Raw genomic sequence first — 23,269 nt, 5'->3', positions numbered from 1 at the left:
AGGATTTTATATCCATTCAAGGTGTTTTTAACATGCTACTGAATCTAAAACCAAAGCCATCATGTGGTCCTGATAAAATACCAGATGCCTTCCTTATCTGCTATGCTGAGTTATTTTTAAGGTTTTCGATGTCAATAATTAGAAATTTGTTTTCTAACAGTTGCATTCTCCTAGACAGTCGTTCAGAACGTGTAGTCCCAATTTTTAAGAAGGGTGATCGATTGTGTGTTTTATATTATCGTCCTATAGGAAGTATTCACTGGCGGCCATAGCTGTGTGCACGACTGCTGAGCGCGTGCTGATGGCGAGCTTCCACAGTTCTTTTGTAACGTGCATTCCGCACCCTCAAGATAGCCGGTCATGGGAGCTTATTGATATGGGCTCGTTCAGAGCATGCGCTCAAGACATCACCCACAAATATGGCGCCCAGTGAATACTCCCTATATTGCTCACATCTGTCCCATAAAGTAATGGAGCATATCGTTGCAAGTTATATTAACGAAGTTTTGAAAGATCGTAGGATTATCACAGAATTTCAGCCTGGTTCAGGAGGGGGTTATCAACCGTGACTCAGTTGGTAACCGCTATTCACAATGTTAGTTCAATTCCTTACAGGGCAGGGCAGGTTGACGTTGTATTTCTGGATTTCAGTAAGGCGTTCAATAGGGTACCTCATCATAAATTGATTTTTAAACTAGAACCAATCGGCCTTCCTTTAAAACTGGTTCAGTGGATTAGAGCTTACTTGTCCAACCTGACGCAGTACGTTGACATAAATGGTACATACTCAGAGGCCCTACCGGTTGACTCCGAAGTACCGCAGGGAAGCGTTCTCGGTCCAGTTTTGTTTTTAATATATATAGACGACCTCACATTTGTAGTAGAGGACCCCGTGAACATACGGGTATTTGCGGAAGATTGTGCCCGTTTTCAGAAAATTTCGTCCCAGAAAGGTCAGGAGGCTCTAAACGCATGTCTAGCCGGAATTTCAAACTGGTGCAGTATTTGGGACATGAAGCTGAACTCAGACTAGAAGGTATTTCTCTTGTAACAAATGGAACTAAGCATTTATAGTTTACTTATACCATTCACAATACAAGTATCCTAGAAGTACACGAGTTCCAGTACCGCGGAGAGACAACTACAAAAAAAATTGAAAGTGGACAAGTCATATTCAATACATTTGTTCAACGGCATACCAAAAGCTCGGCTTCCTCCACCGCAAACGTACGATTGCCCCCCTCTGATGGCAGATTATTGGCTTAAAAAACGCACAAGGAAAGTGTGTGCGTTTTAATTTTAAGAAGTACGACAGATTTGACTCGCTCACCTGACATATGCGGGCGAACAATATCCAACTATTAGCTGAACGTAGAAAGGTAGCGAGATTAAAGTTTTTATTTCTTATTTTGCTCGAAAAAGACGGATCTGGCTTCTTTCCCTTTAATAAAATACTCTGATTCGAGACCTACTCGACATCGTCATAAGTTTTCTTTAACTCCCCTATTTTCCCGGACTAACACCTTCAAAAATCTCCCAAGTGATGTCTTTCTTCTTTTAAAGCAACTTACCAATTTCCCTAGAAAGTTATCTTTGATAGCTTATCTGAGTATGTGATGAACAGGGTTCATGCAAAATGTAAATGTGTGTGTTTATAGTGGGACAAATGGTAGAGTGCAAGTGCCAAGTGCCCTCATACGCAATGTGTCCGAATCATATGACGTGATCAGCTATAGCAGCTTTTGTGTTTATAATGAGTGCGCTTTCACCTGTATGTTGCCATTACTGCTTTGGCAATTTCTGGCCTGCAGTATGTATAAATAAATAAAAAAAAAAAACTCTTGCTGTTTTTTTACAGAAGGCTTTGCTTCACGCAGTTAATTCGCACGCATTCCGCGTTGAGGAAGCAGGAGACGAGACATGGAACCGCGAAACCACGCCGGCCTTGGCAGTGAACGTTCATTGATATTCCTTCACTTTTAGCAACAAGGCAAGTTGCTAACTGCACAGGGCCTTATCATCGCTGCTACGTCAGGCATCTGCTCTCTGTTCGGTTCTTCATTTTTGGGGACGACATTGCATCCTCCCCAAAAACGGATAGCATCTGCCGTGTATTGTGTGTGTGTTCGCCACGCATAGCGAACACGATCTTTGGCCCAGGCAACAGCGGGCTGATGTAACTGGAGACGCCGGCGAGGGAGAGCGAGGCGCGGAGAAGAACGTGACGCCTTTGTCAATCTCCATCTGTAAGGCTTTGTTGCAAATCTCCACAGTTACTGTGATGGGTTTCGGGTAGCTTGGGTCGATGAAATAAAACGAAGTTTCGTATCCCGAGTTCTGTGTGGTGACATGGTTGGTGAAGTTTGGCTCGTCCTTTCTTCTTGAGTCTTAAAACTTTAGACAACGTGGTGTCCTTTCATGGCCCCCTGATCTGCTTATCTGTCAGTGGAAGTGCTTGAAACTTCTCTATAGTCGGTGGCAGGTCAAGAACGAAGTGGAAGCTCCTCCCACCCCTTTTTCCACTTCAGCGGAGCAGCCGGTGGAGAGGAGGTCACCTCCTCTGCAACGTTGGCACTACCAAAGTGGAAAGAGGTGAGAGGAGCTTCAACTTCGATCTTGACCTGTCACCGACTATACAGGGTGATACAAAGAGACGCCAGGCTCTTTAAATTGACCGGAAAATTCGGTTTCTTAGCCTATCGCGCTACGACTTTGTGCAGCGTTGCCCACAGATGGTGCATTTTTTTGTAAAATTTGCAAAAAGCCAACTTACCTGAGGAAAAAGTAAAGAAAGAAAACGGCTTAGCGTCTATGGAAACACAGCGACGCCACCGGTCTGCAAACAAAACGGCGCCGTTTCGCACGGGAGACAAGAGATGGCGCAACAAACGTCGCCAACGAACGAGCATACGGCGCCGAGAGCAGGCCTTTTCCGCAGGCGGCGACAGTCGCAGAGACAAAAAAGACAGGTGCGGTAACAGCAAGGAACTGCAGTTCCTTGACTGCTAAACACGCCGGCTCTCAGCGTCGTCTGCTCGTTCGTTGGCGGCAGTTGGCGTCGCGACCGCTTGAGCCATCTCATGTCTCGCGTGCGAAACGGCGTCGTGTTATTTGCAGACCAGTGGCGTCGTTCTGTTTCCATAGGAGATAAGCCTTTTTCTTTCTTTACCTTTTCCTCAGGCAAGTTCGCTCTTTGCAAATTTCACAAAAAAAAATGCACCATCTGTGTGCAACGCTGCACAAAGTCGTAGCGCGATAGGTTAAGGAACCGAACTTTCCGGTCAATTTAAAGAGCCTTGCGTCTCCTTGTTTCACCCTGTAGATGGAGACATTTAATTTCGTCCATTCTTGTGGTTTCTGATTTTGTAGCGCCCTTGTCAGCCATTGGGAGTCTTGAGAGCGTGTCTGAGACTACGTTCTTATCGGTCAACACGTATTTATGTCGAAGTCATACCCTGACAAGATGATTGCCCATCGCTGCATTCAGGCTCACCCATGTCTGTGATCAACCTGAACATGTACCCAAGGAGAAAGAGGGAATACCTCCGAATCAAGGTGATAACCTCAATGGCGCAAAAACATCGAAAAATGTCGCCCCTTCCCGCGGCATCAGTCAGCAAACGGTTCACCGTCTCCGATTTCCAGTGACGACTTTCCAACCAGGATTCAAAACAATTTGAAAGATTCTGCAACACCGGAGCCAGACACTCCAAGCTCGCCAGCCACACCGCTTAATGGCACAGGTGACCAAGGCACGGAGGACAGCCCTCCTCTTCTCCGAAGGTCAACACGGACGCGCCAGCCACCCACGCGGCTGGGCCTGCGAAAGCGTGAAGTTTTTTTTTAGAGGGAGATATTGCCGTGTATTGTGTGCGTTTTCAACCCGCATAGCGAACACGATCTTTGGCCCAGGCAACGGCGGGCTGATGTAACCGGAGACGCCGGTGGGGGAGAGCGAGCCACGGAGAAGAACGTGACACCTGCGCGAAAGAGCGGACTGGGCGCGGTCGCGGACCGAACAAGACGCTTCTCAACCGAATGTAGTCAAACAGTTTAATAAATATATCCTGCATTGATTAAAATGCAATTAAATGCAGAGGTGCAAGCCAGCTGGACAAGAATGACGAAAATAATCCCTGGAGAAGGGGAACAAGGGGGACAAAGGACAAACACAAATCTCCAAACACAGCTAGGTGACTGCCGAAAATAATCCCTGGAGAAGGGGAACAAGGGGGAGAAAGGACAAACACAAATCTCCAAACACAGCTAGGTGACTGGTGCGCGACCGGTCGTGCACCAGTCACCTAGCTGTGTTTGGAGATTTGTGTTTGTCCTTTGTCCCCCTTGTTTTCTTCTCCAGGGATTATTTTCGTCATTCTTGTCCAGCTCGCTTGCACCTTTGCATTTAATTGCATTTTAATCATAACATTAAATTGCAAACTTCACCCTTGTATGTGTACGACTGGTGACAGCTGTTAAAACCCGTTTGCTCTACTAACGTCTAACCCCTGGTTAGCTCAGTTGGTAGAGCGCTCCACCTGTAATGGAGAGGTCCCGGGTTCGATACCCGGACCAGGCGGATTTTTTCGGTCGCGCACCAGTCACCTAGCTGTGTTTGGAGATTTGTGTTTGTCCTTTGTCCCCCTTGTTCCCCTTCTCCAGGGATTATTTTCGTCATTCTTGTCCAGCTCGCTTGCACCTTTGCATTTAATTGCATTTTAATCATAACATTAAATTGCAAGCTTCACCCTTGTTGGTGTACGACTGGTGGCAGCTGATAAAACCCGTTTGCTCTACTAACGTCTAACCCCTGGTTAGCTCAGTTGGTAGAGCGCTCCACCTGTAATGGAGAGGTCCCGGGTTCGATACCCAGACCAGGCGGATTTTTTCGGTCGCGCACCAGTCACCTAGCTGTGTTTGGAGATTTGTGTTTGTCCTTTGTCCCCCTTGTTCCCCTACTCAAGGGATTATTTTCGTCATATCCTGCATTATTCCTAAATTACCGGTACATCACAGCATCTCTACTCGAATTCAAGGCAGCACAATCCTAACTGATCGGGCCTGACCCACATCATGACCGGGTCGATTGCCCCGCTGTCCGCTGCCTTATTGCCTACTACACTGCACGGCTTCCGAACGCTGCCTTTCCAGTTCTGCACCATGTGCGCACTCATGGCCCACGTGACAAATAACAACGCCTCCATTGAGCCGTAATTGCTGCGGGTACGGAATCGCTCAGTCCCCCGTAGTCTTCCCAGGAGCAAGCGAAGGCTGTAAGCGGATAGCTCTGTGGCGGTCCATCGGTTCAGGCCTCCTACACCGTGGTTCAGGCTCGGCACCGTCGAAGACGACAAAGATACGGGTCGCCACGAACTCGATGGCACGAGAATGAACAGAATGTTTTCTCTTACGCTCGTAGTCGCTCCCATCATATATTGACGCGCGTTTGCATAACCGAGACGCACGAAGGGGAAAAAAAATAGGCGCTTACAAAGCCGAGCTGGCAGCACGCTCGGCTCACACACGGGTGGCTCGGGTTTGGTTCCCGAACTTGCATGTCATTTTATCTGCCTTTTTGAAAGTAGAAGATTCAAGAAATCGTCAGAACCGTAATGGGTGTTCATGTTCAGAATACGTATTTCGAGAAGAATCAATACAGAATATTCTAGGCTCACAGGGAAGGTATAAAAGACACAGCACGGCGCAGCACGGAGTCTTTCTACTGGGCTCGGTCCTGCCGTTATACGGACATCAATGCCGTCTATAGTTCGCTCATTCTTATATTGCTTGGTCACTGATTGTACCTAATAAACATTTATTTTGCATCAGTTTTCGTCGCCTCATCAATTTTCATTCGTTGTAATATATTTAGTCCTCAACATCGAATACACTGCTATTTGATTAAACAAGAGAAATCAAACGAAAATAATAAATGCTGAGATCAGAAATAACGCGGATATTTCAGGTTCTCCATCATGTACCCAGACAGCACATGACGTCGGGCCAACATTGGTATTTAATTGGCGAACAACGGTCCAATATTGGGACAATGTTGCCATCCTAGAACCAATATTGGTGGTACACTGGAATATACTGGCCAACGTTGGCCTGACTTGACCAACGGCTCACCAACGTTGGCAATCGATTGGCTTAGGCTGGCCAACATTGGCCTACCTCAGCCAATGGCTTGTCAACGTTGGCAATCGATTGGTTTAGACTGGCCAACATTGGCCAACCTCAGCCAACGGCTTAGCAACGTTGGCTATTGGTTGGCTTAGGTTGGCGAACAGTGGCCTGTCTTAGCCAACTGGTTACGAACATTGGTAATCAATTGGCTTAGGCTGGCCAACATTGGTTTATGTTAGCCAATGAGTTGCCATCATTGGTAATCGATTGGCTAAGACAGGCCAATGTTGGCCAGCTTAAGCCAATATCAATTACCGACATTGGTAATCGATTGACTTAGGCTGGGCAACATTGGCCTGTCTTAGGCAGAGGCTTACCAATGTTATATATAATTGGCTTAGTTCGTTTAATGTGCTGATCGCGCACGCTGAGAACAATCTCTAGCTATGCCTCCGGGGGAAACGATTCTTCTGTTTTCACACGCAGAGCAAGTTAGCAACTGAATTAGAACGCTGTATGCATTGCGAGCTGTAGCAAGTTTGAACGTCCACGCAGAAAAAAACCGTAAAAACCGTGTTCGGTGACAGGTTAAAAATAAACGCTGGGGAGGAGGTCGACTCCTCCTGATCTTTCGATCTACAAATATGGAAAGAGATGGGAGGAGCTTCTACCACCTGTCACCGACTATAACTAACACGCGTCTTCCAAAAACTGATAGTTATGCTTAGTTAATTCCACACAAAATACCAAATACACGCTTCCTTCGATTTGTGTATATGTTTATACGGCAAAAAGCATAGTGCCTCTTCTCTTATGCCCATTTAGCGACGCAGCCGGGAAACCTTTCCAAAGAGGGGGGGGGGGGGGGGAGACAGGGTTCAACCCCGAAATTTCTACCCGCCTCCCAACCTAGGACACGGGTGTACTGTCAGCTGTATGTGATCTTGAAAATCTCAAGGCAACCCGCTTTGCTGAGCCGCAAAACGCGGCCTATAATTCAGACTGAACCGGACAAAATTAAAAAAAAAAAAATAAAAGGCACTAATAATTTTAGCAAAAAAATAAAACCTTAAACAAATATCCAGCGACTGATTAAGCAATTACATGTCTTCACGAATAAAAAATTGCGTTGAATTAACATCTCGAACACCCTATGTTTGAGGTAGGAGGTGACATAAAGCTGATGCGCATTTCAATCTGCAAAGAAAGGTTATCACGCAACATATAGACCTTCCCAGAAAAGGGCTGCTGGCCGGTTTCATTTTCAGTGTTCGTGCGTATCGCGCGTGACCTGCTCGCTTTCCGAAGTGACGCACACGCGCGCGCTGAGCTGTGGAGATCGCACGCTGAGCTGTGGATTTGTAAACATTGGAAAGGTCTATAACAGAAGAAGCTGAGCATTATGCCTGCTTGCCCAAAAATGACTTCAAATTGCGTACAAAATACGGCAACTGCGCAGTACTGACTACGGTAGTGACAACGCCCTCAGAAATATAAGCTGTAATAGAGCCAACGGGTTACCAAAGTTGGCAATCGATTGGTTTAAGCCACGAATTGCCTGTCTTAGCCAGTGGCCTACCAACGTTGGTAATTAGCGGCGAGATGTTTTGGTGGCGCCCTCCTATGGTTCCCCCTTGTGACGTCATTACCTTGCGAGCAACAAGTTCGATGGTGTTTGTAAATAGCATGGTGGAAGCCTGAAATCATTGCGCTCTCAAAGGAGCACTGCCAACACCGTCGAAATTAAAGTTCCTTCATTATTCTTATTTCCGTCGATGGTATACCCTTTCCGACGTCATAGTCAGCTTTTGGGCCAATCGTGAAAGGCCGACCACAGCGACGCTTTCGGTCGCGCACGTCGCCAATTGATTGGCTTCGTCTGGTGTGATGAGCGATCCCGCGACCAGCCGAAGAGGACGAGAAAGAAGAAGACGAGGTGGGGGCATGCGAGGAGCGCGAGAGGGGATTCGGGCGGTTGACAAAGGACGGTGCAGACGCGACCAGGCCGGACCTCCGTCGGCGTGACCAGACGTCAAGAGGCCCGACCCACAACCCACTTCTCACGCAGTTTGGGCGCCAACCTTCCGGAGGTAGACAAGACTGCATGCGTGGCGCAGTTGAACACCCGCTGCCACTCCGTGCCACAGACGTTCTGAGCCTGACTCAAGCCTTCGGCCAAAGCCCAACTACCTCGTCGCTACGTCCTTCGGCCCAGACCTTGGCGGACACCTGGTCATAGGCTGCCACCGGCGTACGGGGCCTGATTCAAGCCTTCGGCCATCGGTCAACTGCCTCGTCACTACGTCCGGACCTCGGCCCTGACGTCGTAGACCCCTGATCATCGGCTACCACGGGTGCTACGCCGCAAGAACTGAAAAGTCGTGAGCGAGGGACTTTTTAGGGGATACGCAAACCTTAACATTTGTTGTAGTGCTGCTTGGGAGTGTGCTTTACTAAGACCAATGTGGGTTTGAAAGCGTTCATCTTTGACCTTTGGATCTTTTCGTAGATGCCATCAGTGCGAAGCTAACAATTGAAGAATCGGCAGCTTAAAAATGGTGCTGAAGTGGCTGCCAGGGTCTTGCGACAGGGGAGGCTGCAGGAAGAGGCGTTCGGAAGCCGTAATGGCTCCTCAGCCCCAGGACTCGCCCCAGGACCTTCCCCAGGGCCAGGCATAGGCTCCCCACTGAGCTTCCACCCTAGCCCCTTTCAATAAAAGTTCCGAAAAAAGTATAAATTGACCTTGAAATAATCATTTGCTCGCCAAATACAATAGTGCACAGACAAAGCATAGGAGGACCTTGCCATTTGTGCCCAGAATGTTTTTCTTGCAGTGGGCTGCTAATAAGAAACAGGCCAGGGGTTCTTAAAACCCTATGTTGGAATAACCAGGACTTGAACACATTGCCATCATTGCATGGCCAGCATTAAAGATATGGCATTAACACTGGGACATGCCAATGAATCCGCTTGACTGCCGATAACGGCCTATTCAATGATTAAACTTGTATACCAATGATGGCATAGCCATTGAATTAGTGTGAAAGCCAAAATTGGCATAGCCAATGACATAGTGTGGATGCCAACGATGGCTGAAATATTGGTTTAACGATGGCCTAAAAAGGTGCCAATGATGGCTGGATCATTGGTTGAACGATGGCCCAACGTTGGCTCCAATGACGGCTGGAAGGTTGGTTGAACGATGGCCCAACGTTGGTGCCAATGATGGCTGGAACATTGGTTGAACGATGGCCCAACATTGGTGCCAATGGCTGGGCCAACATTGGAAGAAGTTGCGCTCGGCCAGAATACCAATGTTGGACCAACCTCCGGAGCCAGCGTTTGCCATTGTTGGACCAATGTAGGTCCAACATTGGTGTGCTGCCTGGGTAGTAAATATATTTTTTTTTCTAAACTGAAACCGAATGTCATGATTGCACGAATAAAATTAATACTGATTAAAAACGCAATTAAATACCAGGGTAAGAGCGGACTGCCGATCCTCGGCAATGGCCTAATTTTTCAAAAGAGCGCCGAATTGTTTGGCAGCAATATCAACATTATAACACCTGTTACACTTTTAAGAGTGAACAGTTGTCCGTTATAAAAGACGGGAAATCAAAACAAGAAATCTGGAAATGAAACGAGGTGCAAACCTACTTTACAGACTCCCGGATACGGAAGCCTGTTTGGTACCAACAGCTTTTGACGGGCTGTGTGAGCAGTAGTCGTACTGAACTGAGTGCCTTGGTGCCTGTCAGTCACCAAACAAGTTTTGCCGTGGAATTTTCGCCCGCATTAGGAACCGCAGCCCTAGCTTATTTAGTGTCAGCTGCGGCTACGCCTCTATTCATGGCAGAAACGTCGACAGAATTATCGACTCCAGCAAAATTGATGGCACCATTAGCGGCAGGAAAAGAATGTTTAGCGGCAGGTTCGCTCGCCCGTCTCCTTGAGCGAGTCAGGTATTCACAGCACCTAGCGGTTTAAAGTCAAATCCGCGAAAGTAGGTTAAGCAACATGGGAGGAAAATATCCAATACTCAGTTCACCAAATATTTCTAAAACCGAAGATGGAGGTTACAAACAGAGATGATAAAATTACTTTCAAACGTTAATTAAATTGCATTGCTAATTACTTTCATGAAATCCCCAAAAATGTAATTAAGTTACATTATAGATTACCGCAGATTAAAATTAATGACGTGACATTAGAATTACTTTCGAAAAGGAAACAATATTATTTTGACATTACTTTTAATAACTTAAGGCACTCAGTCCTCATTACTCTTTTTCCATAATATAATCCAAAACTCAAAAGTTCCTGTTTACACCGTAACAGCCTAGTGCGCCTCTACGTAAAGCATACTGAACAGTCATTATGCTGGTGCACACAACATAAGCTAAACATGATGAAAATCTTCCTCCAATATTTCTCAAAGCCAGTCGACTCACCGGTTTCGCTGTTCAATCAATGAAGAAGGTTCTCAGTTAAGTGTGATATGTTTCCATCTTTCGGATTTGGAAGTTATAGTCCGTGCCAGTATGTTAAGTCGGGCCATGGGAGCTCGTTCTTAGGAACAGTCGTCACGTTAAACGGTTCCCTTCCACCTCCCCAAACGCAATCTAATTCTACTCTCCCAAGAGCATTAGTTGACGCAAATGCGGTCATTCCTCTCAAGGCGTCTTGTTAGTGAACGTCCGAAGAGCCCAAGTTATGATGCCTTATCCCACAAAGGGTCTGACTATTTTCTATGCAGAAGTGTCACTAGTTGAGGAAAGGGATGGCGGGAGCTTCCTTTAATGTGTACTTTTCCAACAAACGGGTGGGGATATTTGCTCGTAGGCTTCTTCCCGAATAAACTTCCGAAGGAAAGGCAATGAGGAATACCGCGAGTGACACCATGCTTTTTCCGATTCCCGTCTTTTCCGACAACAAAAAACTCCTTTACTTAACAAGACCATGGATACGCACGAACCGTTCTGGGACCTTGACAAGGCATTTGCGATGAACTATTTATTTCGATCGTTTCTTGTTCAGAATGGTGGGAGCTTACAGTTTGGCATTGCTTGACAAAAAAGCAAAAAGGCTGGGTTATAAATGCGTTGACCTCACTGGCGATGGGCCCGTCACCTTGTAGCCTATAAGCCTTTCTTCCCTAAGCTGGCACTGCGGTGGAAGCTACGTGCTCATTGGAACAGTCACACATCTGTCTTTCGCCATGTAACAACGCACTGGTTCGTAGCCACACGTAGAGAAAGGGACGGGTCAGGTAATCAAAGACGGTGGCTGATTGGTTCTGGTGAGGTTGTAGCTCCGACCACACAGTAAGTTTAGGGATGAACGAAGCAGAGTATCGTCATTTTGACGTGACACCGTGAATCTGTCGTGCCTCGAGTGTGCGAGCCGAGGCCCTCCGGTGACGTCTGTACGCGTAATCTTTTCTCATTCACCTCTCCAGCCAGCATTCCTGAATCTGTCAATTCCTTCGTACGAGATCTTGCGTTCAGATAGCTGTCGTTTGTTTCCTCTGCTCCTTTCAAAACATATCATTGTGCAAAGTAATTTTTGTCTTCTTTTAAAGCTCACAAACCAACTTTTTTTTTTATTTTGGACAAAAGTAATTGCAAAAGTAATGAGTACTTTCTCGGGATTACTGCATGAAAATAATTCGTTACATTGCAAAATTACCAGCCCAAAACGTATTTAATTACATTACTCGTCCCCACGAAAAGTAATTTAATTACTGCACTTTTATTACAATAGTCTCATTATCGGACCAGTTGATCGACCTAAATCGACACACGTATGAGAAACTTGCGGGGCCCACCGGGTTGTCTGTAATCTGCGGAAACTTTCTTAGTGTGCTCCTTATTGTTCTGGGTTCACTGTGTTGTCCCATTCTGTTCACTGTTCTTAGCGACCACGTGATGGTGTATTCTGTACACTTTGCCCAGTATTTCGATAGGTATCCCATAGTGTGTTCATTTCGGTCCGAAAGATAAGTGTCTTTATGAACCTAAACATGAACATCCCTTGAAGTTTTGTCAGGTGACTTTTGAGTAAGAAAAATTTACTTTTTTTGTGTGGGCGAGTGTGACGGAGTGTATTCCCGACTCATTCGGTGCTGTGCGTACGGGCACGTGTGAGTGTGTGTGTCCCACAGTGGCGTTTGCGCCAGATTACGAAGAATTCTCGCCTCGCGGCCAGGGGAAAAAAATAGAAAAAAGAAGAGGGACAGCAAAGGAGGGCATTTAGCCATCGCAAGCCTTCGGACGGAGAAAGTCTTAGTAGTTGGCTGTGTCGCGAACTCAAGCCGAATTTAGATAAAGTTATATGTGCCGGAACTAGTGCTAAGTACTGTCTCTCCTCGACGTCGGGCCCCGACGACGGTGTGTGTGCAGCTCCTAACCAGAGTCTTCACATTGATTTTGGAAAATTGCCATCAAACACGTTTCTAAAAGACTACATGTTATTACCGTATCAGTAGTTCGGGCTACTCTGGGAAGAATTAGAAGCCGTAACATAACGGTGCGTCATGATATTTTCATTTGGTCAGGCGAAAACATCTCAACGTCCAGTGGTGCCGCGGTTTGTTGAGAGCGTGCGGCTACTGGCACTGGTGACGGTGATATAAAAACGATCCTCTGATTAGCAGTGTCGCCATTAACCGTAAAAATAGTGTCATAGAGACGAAATGAAGTGTAACACTATCGTTATTTCTTCAAAGGTCATATTTATTGAGCGAGAAAGAAGGAAAATAGAGAAACGTGTGTTTCAAATGGTGCACAACCAAAATACATAAAAAATATTATTTACAAGCCCGGCTCCCAGTGACAGAAGCAGTGAGCCATTGTAAATGTGTACTAGTGCATTGAAAAGTAATTATTAGCAGAATGTGCCTGTCCCAAAATCTCTCGCATAATCAACTCATTGGTAAATAATGAACTTGGGGCAAGCCGGGCGGGTTGATGCCGACATCCTGGTTACCCAGTTCAATTCTACGTTCATTTCTACGATTTGTATCTGCAGCGATTGCCGTGTGATGCGTGCTGTTCTCGCAGGTAAGTTTGGTATCCTCGTGTTTTGCCTTGATCGGCGCGTTCACGTGCTCGATAGGGGCAAGCCTGTGCATATACTCCGTTCCCCTTTAAGCGGAGACTAGAAGTTCCGCCTTCAGCGCGTGCTTTCTGCCCTAGCTCACAAAATTGTGAACGCGCATGCACGCGCAAATAAAGCACTGCGGAAGCCAGCGAGCTCGCGCTGAAGGCGGAGATTCTAGTCTCAGCTTAAAGGTAAACGTAGACGGCTCCCCGAAAACTTGCTAACACGAGCAGGTTCTTAGGCTTATTGATAGGATAGCAGCCTATAACAAGTTGATGGATTACATTGTCCGAAAATATAATCACAACTTTTTGTACAAAAAAGTAAAAAAACATAATTACCGTCAGCCATAAATTACCACGGAATCATTGCAAAAATATATCAAGATCAAAATTTTTAGAACTTTTAATAAAACAAAGGACATAAAATCATTGAAGAATTATAAACTAGAGAAATCGATTAAATTCACAGTTAATGCCGCAAAAACAAACTACTGTCTTAAACAGTTTTACGAAACTACACAGGGAGACATTTTATAGAAGCGACTCAGAAACGTTTTGCTCCCAGTTGCTGAATTGACTATTCAAAAAATATTTCTGAATGAAACAGACTACAAGAGGGAGAGTTTAGCTAATGCTTTTAATAGCCACTTTGTGAATTTGGTCCCGTCTAGGAATACTGTGTTGACAGGAAATTTCATAACAACTAACGCTCGTGTGACTCCTTTTTTTTCACACATGCGAAAACGGGGTTGTCAACACCTACCATAGCTTAAAAAGAGTAAACCCCGTGACAGCGATGATTTACAAATAAAGCCGGAAAAATAGTCCTAGATTTACTTGCCCCTGTTCTGAAATATAAATTTAACTTAGTGTTAGAAACAGGTGAGTTTTCATTACGAATTCAAACCGCTAAAGTAACCGTAATTCATAAAGGAGGCGATATAAATAATATCTCCATCTATAGGCCTATGTCTATTCTTACTGTATTTCCCAAGGGACTTCAAAAAATAAATCACTCACTCCTTATCAAATTTTTTTTTAACAGGCATATGTCCTTGTCAAATTCACAGTTGGGTTTCCAGAAAAAAATATGTCGACTGAGATTGCGCTCATAGGGGAGAAAGAACATAACTATCGATGCTTTTGAAAAAAAAAAGAAAACTGATTTTACTCGGAATTTTTAGAGGTCTTTCTAAGGCGTTTGACCACATAAATCATGACGTCTTAATTACTAGGCTTCACATGTATGGTGTTGGTGGAACAATTTATGACTAACTAAATCGTATCTCCAAAACCGTAAGCAATGTGTATCTCCTAATTCATTCCTATCATCTACCGAGGATATTAAATCAGGCGTCCCACAAGGCAGCACCTTGGGGCCACAATTATTTTTTTTCTATAAATGACGTTTTTATTATCAATACCTAAGTACATTCAACACCATATGCTGCTGATATAACCTTTGTTTTTTTTACTGGCTCCTGCCCCGACAAACGTGTAGTTTCTGCAGAACATGTTCTCTCTTCTTTAAAAAATATGGACTGACTTGAACTCCTTAAATATTAACGTAAATAAAAAAAAAGGCTTGATTGTTTCGACCTAGAAATAAAATAGCACGTGTTCTCACAAATCTTTGCTTGGGTGTAAATAACATAAAATTCGTTCAGGAAATTCAAACTATAGGTGTTTTCTTCTCCGAACATCTCACCTGGGACACAAAACATGAACCGCGTTGGCATGAAATTAAACAAACTTAATAGCCTAATGAGTAAACGTTGCCATGTTTCGCCACAAAACACAAAAAAACTCCAATATTTTTCTTTATTTCTGCCGACTCTCACTTATGGCCCTGTCACATGGGAAAGAACTACAAATCAAAACATGCTAAAGTTAATCGTCGCAAAAAAAAAAAAGCAAAAACGACTCTAGGTGTTATAACTAACGTACCATGGTATACATCAACTTGCAAGAATTTTAATGAACTAAATAACCTAAATGTGTTAAAAATGCATGATTTTAGGCTTGTATCTGTTTATAAAAATACAGTAAAAATAAATAACGCACCACTGCTACAATTATTTATTATCATTAAACACATACACCCTATAATAACGACGGCCAGAAATATGAAAAATACCAATAGTCAGAACCTCGTATGAACAACAATCTATACTTCACACCATGCCTGAGTATTTATGTATGTTATTTTTTGTGTATCACGATGTCTGCAATTTCATCGCTTTATGTTTTACTTCAGGTATGTATGTTTTTATGGCATATTGCATGTATTATATGTTATTTGTGCTGATTCACCACTTATAATATTTGGGTTATCATTACTTTATTACTACTTGAACCGGTATATAATTATTGAAATTAAGTATGCATTATTTTTACTCCATCTCTTCGATGGTTAGCCTTTAAATGTTCTGTATGTAGATGCTATGCTTTGAGTGATTATTCAGTTCGAATTTTATACTTCACTGTTTGTCAAGTGTTGGGAGGTGGGGGCCTCTCAAGCTGCAGCAGCTGCTTTTTTCCCTGCTCTCCACGTTCCTTTGAGTTAAAATAAACGAATTTATATTACCTACCTATGCATCGTAATATTTTGACTGTTTTCTTTTTTTTTGTAATGTTTAAATTCCGAACATGCGATGTATATTGATGTAATGTCGGTATGTTTCACGTGGGTAAGTACATTGGTTAATTTTTGCAACATTCAAAACTTTAAGAATGCTTGCTTCTTAAAAAATTTCCGCACTGTGGCCGCTCTTGTTTTTCCGCCTGCTTCGTCGGCTTCAGAAATAAGACGTAAAGGAGCTGCGCTAGCTAAACTTCAACGGTTTACTTTTAAAGTCGAACGAAATCTTCGATTATTATTTAATAAACAAAATATCATTTTTACAAAACGATAGCGACGAAATGTCTCACGGTCGGCGTTTCTAGCTGATAGGTCGGGTGTGTAATTCATAGTTGGGAAATGTACACAAACACTGACGAGCGTTGAAGTTCTTATACAGCAACTTATAAACATTCTTACATACATTCTCTAGAAATTTAAGAAGAAACTGCGAACTTACGTTCAACAGGCGTCGATATGCCAGCGGTAGACGCGGTGGACAATATTTTCATCATGACCGCCAGAGCATCACAGTCATTAAGGCCGACGATGATAATAGAGGTAAGCGTGTTTTTCAACGAGCTCGGTTGTGTTTTCGTGGTCGTGGGCACATACGAATGTGTATTCGTGAACAAACGCAACATTCATAGGTTTCCAGGCGATATTGGTAAGTGTCTATTCCTTCGCGAGCGTATAACGTTTCGCGAATTACTTAAAATATGGTGTATTTTCCACCCAAATACACCATTTTTTCTAACAGGGTAACTTACGCGATTCATATCACCGCAGCGAGGCAAGTTAAAACCAGATGTCAATTATTTTCACGACGAATTCAAATGACAGACGAGAACATCACGTTTCTTTCATGATTTGCGCGCGGCAGCGCGAACTAAAGCACAGGACCTTCTCACCAGCGACGGGTGCCACTTTGCTTTCAAAGCCCCCGACGCCACTTCAGCGTCTAGCTGTGATTGGTTCTCTAGCGGTCCTCAACCGGCGGGCAAAAACCTGCCCCAACCTTGCGATCCCAGCCGTTTTCCGTTTGAAAACGCACGGATATGCTTCGCCATTACGTGCCCGCTTTCAGTGTGAACGGGTCATAAAGCTTGTTGCTTTCGTCGCGTGCTACAGGTGCAGTGTAGAAATCGACGGGGCGTATTGGTCGTGATGAAGAACTTGGTGAAACGTGGCCGTTACTATCACTCATGTGTCCGCTGCGTTAGGCTTCGGATAGGTGTCTATAGGCGGTGAAACATCAGAGATTTTTTGGCCGTCAGTTGCGAAGGATAACGTGCCTGGACTTTATTCGTTACTTGTTGTTATAATGTACTCCTTTATACATACATATATATATATATATATATATATATATATATATATATATATATATATATATATATTGTGAGGCAACGATGTGCAGGTTTAATCAGATGATCGGAGGATTGTAGATGACGGTCAGTGCCGCAGCGCAGCCAGGCGAAGTCAGTCTGAATCGAATCGCGCGGGCACTCTGCGGCCGACACTAGAGCGCGCCACTCGCGTCACATCGTCGTCTTTCCTAACAGTTACCCTCCCGGTGAGGAAAGTGCCGGACCGCCGGCACGTGTGTTTATGGTGCTTGGCGATAGTAGGGCTTGATGCGTGCGACGTGCACTATGTCGGTTGATCTTGAACGCTGATCACGAGGGGCCGAAACTGGAGCAACTTCGTAGTTGGTGGACGAGAGGCGTCGTAAGATCCTGAAGGGGCCAGTGAAGCGTTTTTGAAGTTTCTAGCTCTTCCCAGGAGATCGTAGAGGCGTCCAGAGAAGAACTTCGTCCCCTACTTGGTACGCGACATCAGTGTGGGTTTCGGCATGACGAAGGGTTTGATGTTGCTGCGTCTGCAGTGTATGAATTCTGGACAGTTGTCTTGCTTCCTCTGCGCGGTAGAGAACTTCGTCGGTGTGTTCGTCATGTGCAGTGTCATCAACATAGGGTAAAACGGTATCCAAGGTTGAGAGTGGCTCTCTTGCGTATAAGAGGTAGAAAGGGGAGTATCCTGTGGTGGCTTGGCGGCTGGTGTTATAGGCGTACGTGACGTATGGAAGAATGACGTCCCAATTTTTGTGATCCTCTGCGACATACATGGAGATTATGTGAGCTAGAGTCTGATTGAAACGTTCGGTGAGGCCATTTGTTTGTGGATGATACGCACTCGTGATGTTGTGCACGGACTTAGTGAGACGGAGGAGTTCTTGAAGCAAGTGAGCTAAGAATGGAGTACCGCGGTCTGTGACTATGTACTGAGGGGCACCGTGACGAAGCACGATGGAGTGCAGAAAGAAGGTAGCTACTTCGCAGGCTGTGGCGGCTTGCACGGCTTTTGTTTCGGCATAGCGTGTGAATTAGTCGACGACGACGATTACCCAACGGTTATTTGAGGTCGAGAGTGGAAATGGGCCAAGAAAGTCCATACCAATGCGTTCGAACGGGCGGTTAGGGGGAGGGATGGGCCGTAGTGCTCCTGCCGGTTTTGTTGTAGGCTTTTTCTTGGTCTGGCATAGGTGACACGCGCGAACATATCGCGTGATGGTGCGTTGCATTCCGTTCCAGAAGTATTTTCCCCGAATTTTGAAATATGTTTTGGAGAACCCGAGGTGTCCGGCTGTAGGGTCGTCGTGGTGGATTCGAATGAGTTCTTTTTGAAGATGACGTGGCACGACGAGGAGCCACGGTCGTCCTTGGGGATCATAGTTGCGTCTGTAAAGAACACCCTCACGAAGAGTGAATAGGCGGGCGCGGCGCTCTGTACGACGGGTTGGGAATCGCAGAGTGCCGTGGAGGGTGTCAATAATAGGTTTTAAGAACGTATCGGACAGCTGTGCCGATCGTATGTCGACATTGTCGAGGACTGCTGCTGGGTCTGCTGTGCCGACGCGTGATGGGAGCATAGGATCGGTGGGAAGTGGACATCGGGACAAACCGTCAGCGTCGAGATGGCGTTTACCTGATTTGTAGACAACCGTGAAAGTGTAGTGTTGAAGCTTTAATGACCACCGTCCAAGACGACCCATTGGATCTTTGAGGCTTGCTAGCCAGCAGGGGGCATGGTGCTCAGTCACAATGCGGAATGGTGAACCATATAGGTAGGGGCGGAACTTTGTAATTGCCCATATAGCCGCTAAACATTCTTTTTCAGTCGTTGAAAAATTTCGTTCAGAGGTAGTCAAAGTTCTACTGGCATATGCTATTACTCGCTGCTCATTTCGAATGGTCTGGGCCAAAACTGCTCCCACACCGTGACCGCTGGCGTCTGTTCTTATTTCTGTATCTGCGCCTTCGACGAAATGTCCAAGGATGGGGGCAGAGGTCAACGCTATTTTTAAGGACTCGAACGAGTCCTGCTGTTCCTTGGTCCACTGAAAGCGTACACCATTCCTTAGTAAATTATTGAGAGGCTCGGCGATGTCAGAGAAACCACAAATAAATTTTCGAAAATAAGTGCATAATCCTAGGAAGACCCGGACATCTTTCACTTTCAGTGGTACAGGAAATTCAGCCACAGCTCGGAGTTTGTCGGGGTCTGGGCTGACGCCGGAAGCACTGACGAGATGACCCAGTACTTTGATTTGTGGAGCGGCAAACGTACATTTCTTGGAATTAAGTTGTAGACCGGCGGCTCGGAAACACTGCAGGACCATACGCAGCCGGTGTAGGTGCTCGTCGAAAGTCGGGGCGAACACGACGACGTCGTCGAAGTAGCACAGACAGATGTTCCACGTAAGGCCGCGTAGTAGAGAGTCCATCATACGCTCAAAGGTGGCTGGAGCGTTGCAAAGTCCAAATGGCATTACATTAAAGTGATACAGGCCAGTTGAAGTAGTGAATGCGGTTTTGGGCTTGTCGTGACTGGCGACAGGAATTTGCCAGTAACCACTTCGGAGGTCCATGGAAGAGAAATATGACGACCCTTGGAGCGTATCAAGAGTGTCGTCAATTCTGGGCAATGGATAAACATCCTTTTTTGTGACTTTGTTTAGCTTGCGGTAATCAATGCAGAAACGCCAAGAGCCGTCTTTCTTCTTAACAAGAACAACGGGTGAAGACTATGGACTAGAAGATGGTTCGATTACTTTCTTTTGGAGCATATCATCTATGTGTGTCTGTATTATTCGGCGTTCGGCTGGGGAAACTCTGTACGGTCGGCTTTGAACGGGTGATGAATCGCCAGTATCCATTCGGTGCTCTATAAGCGAAGTTTGCGGCAACTTTCCAGGGTTAATGTCAAAAAGGGTTTCGTAGTCTGCAAGAAGACGAGCTAATATATGTCGTTGGGTCAGTGGTAGGCGGGGGTCGATCATTTTTTCCACGTGCTTGCTGAAATCAGGTGGTGTGGGGAGCGCGTCTGAAGTGGTGGGGAGGAGACTGGCAAATTGGTGATGCACTGTTGAGTGCATTGTAGCGACACGACTTCCGGAAGGGACGATTTGGGCTTCGGAAGAACAGTTGGTTACCCATAACTGAAGTTTTCCACTCGTGAGTGTAGCAAGCGAATAGGGAATGATTATGCCCTTGGTCACGAGCTGCGTAGAGATGGGTTCAATGAGACCAGAAGTTGCTGCGGTGGGTAGGGTCGGTACGAGTGTGGCGACAGCGGCAGAGTACGGAGGCAGCAGTATGTCAGTGTCGGCTACCAGGGTGACGAGCGAACCATCAGCAGCAACCTCGGCAGTATCAGAAGAGTTGAGGTGCAATTCACGGCTGGCACAGTCAATGAATGCTTTTGTTGAAGACAGAAAGTCCCATCCCGGGATGATGTCGGCGATGCAGGTAGGAAGCACTATGAACATAACAACGTAACGGTTGTTACCAATCCAGATTGTAAGGGTGCAGTATCCGAGAGGGGGAACCAAATCACCATTGCCCATGAGCATCAAGTGTCCTTGCAACGGCTTGGTAAGTACTGCGTGCAGACGACGGCGGATGTGTTCAGAAATGCAAGACTTCGCGGCTCCTGTATCGACTAAGGCGGTAAAGTTGTGATTTCTAATTTTGAGTACAATTGATGTTGATCCTAAATAAGGAGGATTTGCGGATAGTGGTGAGTGTGCAGCCTGACCTCCAATGTAGCTGCAGACCGCTTTATCTAGTTTGACTGTTGGGAAGGTCCGGGAGCGTCGGTGGTGAAGGGTGATACAGAACGGCGTCGTGGCGGGTACGGCGATGATGGGTGGCCACGTCGTGGCGGTGGGGAACGTTCGAGGCTGTGAGAGGGACGGCGACTGTCTTTAAATTGTTCGTGACCGGGGGGAGTGGACGTGTGGGAACGTGAAGAAAATTCGTCGATGGGCGGAGTGCGATGAGTAGCATGGTAGTCAGTATACTCTGTGGAGTATACACGGCTGGTCGGCGAGGTGCGAGCCGTGTTGTTAAGTCGACGGCGACAATATCGGAGGATGTGTCCTGGTGTGTGACAATAATAACACAGAGGTCGCTGATCTGGCGTTGGCCAGATATTTGTCCTTGGTTGTGGTTGTGTCCATGGAGGGGTTGGTGCGGCATACGTGGCAGGGATGGACTGATAAGCGCAGATCGAAGTTGGGACGGGTGCTGCTGGTGCGTAAGGAGAGGCTGCTGGCGTGACGTGCCCCAGAACAGCGCGCAGTTCGCTTTGAAATGCGTCCTTCCTTTATGCCATGTACGTCAGTATTTGTTTGGTGTTCGTCACTAGATGGTTGTAGCTGTGCGACGACGGTACGAAGCTCCTCGCGTATTATGGTGCGGATGAGCGAAGCAAGGTTTGTGTCGGGAGTTGTTACCTGGGACACTTCAGGGAGTCGCTCGAATGGTTTTTTTGGAGATCCGTGCGCTATCGAGCTCTTCGTACTGTCGGCATTCCGCTATCAAGCGCTCTGTTGTAGCAGGTGCTTTCGGAGCCACGACGGAGAAGAGCTCTTGCGAAATGCCCTTGAAGAGGTGGCGAATTTTCTCGTCTTCGGCCATTTCAGCATCAACTCGGCGGCACAAACGGAGGACGTCCTCAATGTACGCTTTTGATGTTTCTGTGGGTCTTTGATAGCGGCGCAATAGTTGGTCGCGCGCTTGCTGCTTCCGGTGCTGGGGTTTGCCAAACACATCGGCGAATGCTGTTTTGAAGCCTTCCCAGGAATTGATGGTTTCTTCGTGATTGTCGAACCAGCGAAGTGCTGTGTGTTTTAGAAAAAAAACAACATTTGCGAGCTTAAAGCTGTCATCCCAGTGGTTGTAGTGGCTGACCCGTTCATAGTTCTTTAACCAATCGTCGACGTCGGCGTCCGTAGATCCGTCGAAGATCTGGGGGTCGCGCTGTCGATGTTTGACCACGGGCGCTGTAGTGTTCGTGGGACGGTTAGCGTTGCCCGCTTCTTCTGGCATATTGACTTGCGCAGGTCGTCTGCTGCGTAGCTCCAGAATTGATAATTAACGGTTAGACGAGAGGCGGAAGAACGATAGCACCTCCACCAACCTGTGAGGCAACGATGTGCAGGTTTAATGAGATGATCGGAGGATTGTAGATGACGGTCAGTGCCGCAGCGCAGCCAGGCGAAGTCAGTCTGAATCGGATCGCGCGGGCACTCTGCGGCCGACACTAGAGCGCGCAACTCGCGTCACATCGTCGTCTTTCCTAACAATATATATATATATATATATATATATATATATATATATATATATATAATCAGTGAACACGAGGTTTCGGAAAGTTCGATTTTTAGAGAAATGTGCGTCTTACATCAAATAGGGTGATGTGTTTTGGAGCCTGAACAGGAGACTGTTTAGGAAAATGTGTATAGTCTGGAACAGTAAAGGGCACTAATTATTTTTGAGTAATTAGCGTATTTATTTTGTAAATTAAGGGCATAGTTTTAATTATAATCCTAATTGGCACCAACTTATTCAACTGAATTCACCTACATTACAATAAAATAATGTACGCGACTCGTTTTACGGCGTTTATTCTATGCTCCCTTTGGACGGGTTTCAAAGTTTCGGTTTCTTATCGCACCGCATCTTCACTCCAGCAATCTCGCTCCCCGTGGTCAAAACTCACAGCCTCAAATACGCTGCCAAATATCACACGTAGGAAAGGCTAGATAAGTAACTCCCCAGACTGCAAAGACATTCGCTATGCGCCAATCACCTGACCGACCTAAATTTCTACAGAAAAAAAAAAGCCGCGCTTGCGGTTACTATAGGTAACTCTTCCTTCCTTATGTTTTTTTCTCCTGAAACGTATAACATTTTTTTAATATATTAACACAGAGCCTAACATTTTTAGTTTTTTAAATCTTTTTTCACTCGAGTTTTTGAAGTAATCATCCAAAGGAGAATTTTTCTGAAACACCTTTTGTTTCGTCAAGGAAGATTATAAATCAAAAATGTTTCTAAAAATGATT

General features: G+C 45.7%; 2 protein-coding genes across 2 annotated transcripts in view; both read right to left on the bottom strand.

The window, feature by feature from the left end:
* LOC121833168 overlaps positions 1-23,269 on the bottom strand; it is a 70,402-nt gene that overhangs the window by 26,670 nt on the left and 20,463 nt on the right. The window lies entirely within an intron of this gene.
* Positions 19,940-20,683, bottom strand: LOC121833225. The gene has a single exon (XM_042286359.1). It carries the CDS (start codon positions 20,681-20,683, stop codon positions 19,940-19,942), a length of 744 nt encoding a protein of 247 aa, XP_042142293.1.

This window comes from Ixodes scapularis, unplaced genomic scaffold (genome assembly GCF_016920785.2).
Source record: "Ixodes scapularis isolate PalLabHiFi unplaced genomic scaffold, ASM1692078v2 PGA_scaffold7__128_contigs__length_106722199, whole genome shotgun sequence".
Lineage (NCBI taxonomy): Eukaryota > Metazoa > Arthropoda > Arachnida > Ixodida > Ixodidae > Ixodes > Ixodes scapularis.
Note: the sequence above shows the minus strand (reverse complement) of the source record. Positions and strands in the feature narration are given on the sequence as shown.

Coding starts and splice junctions, on each gene's coding strand:
- LOC121833225 (XM_042286359.1), bottom strand. CDS start 20,683: ATGTTCATAGTGCTTCCTACCTGCATCGCCGACATCATCCCGGGATGG.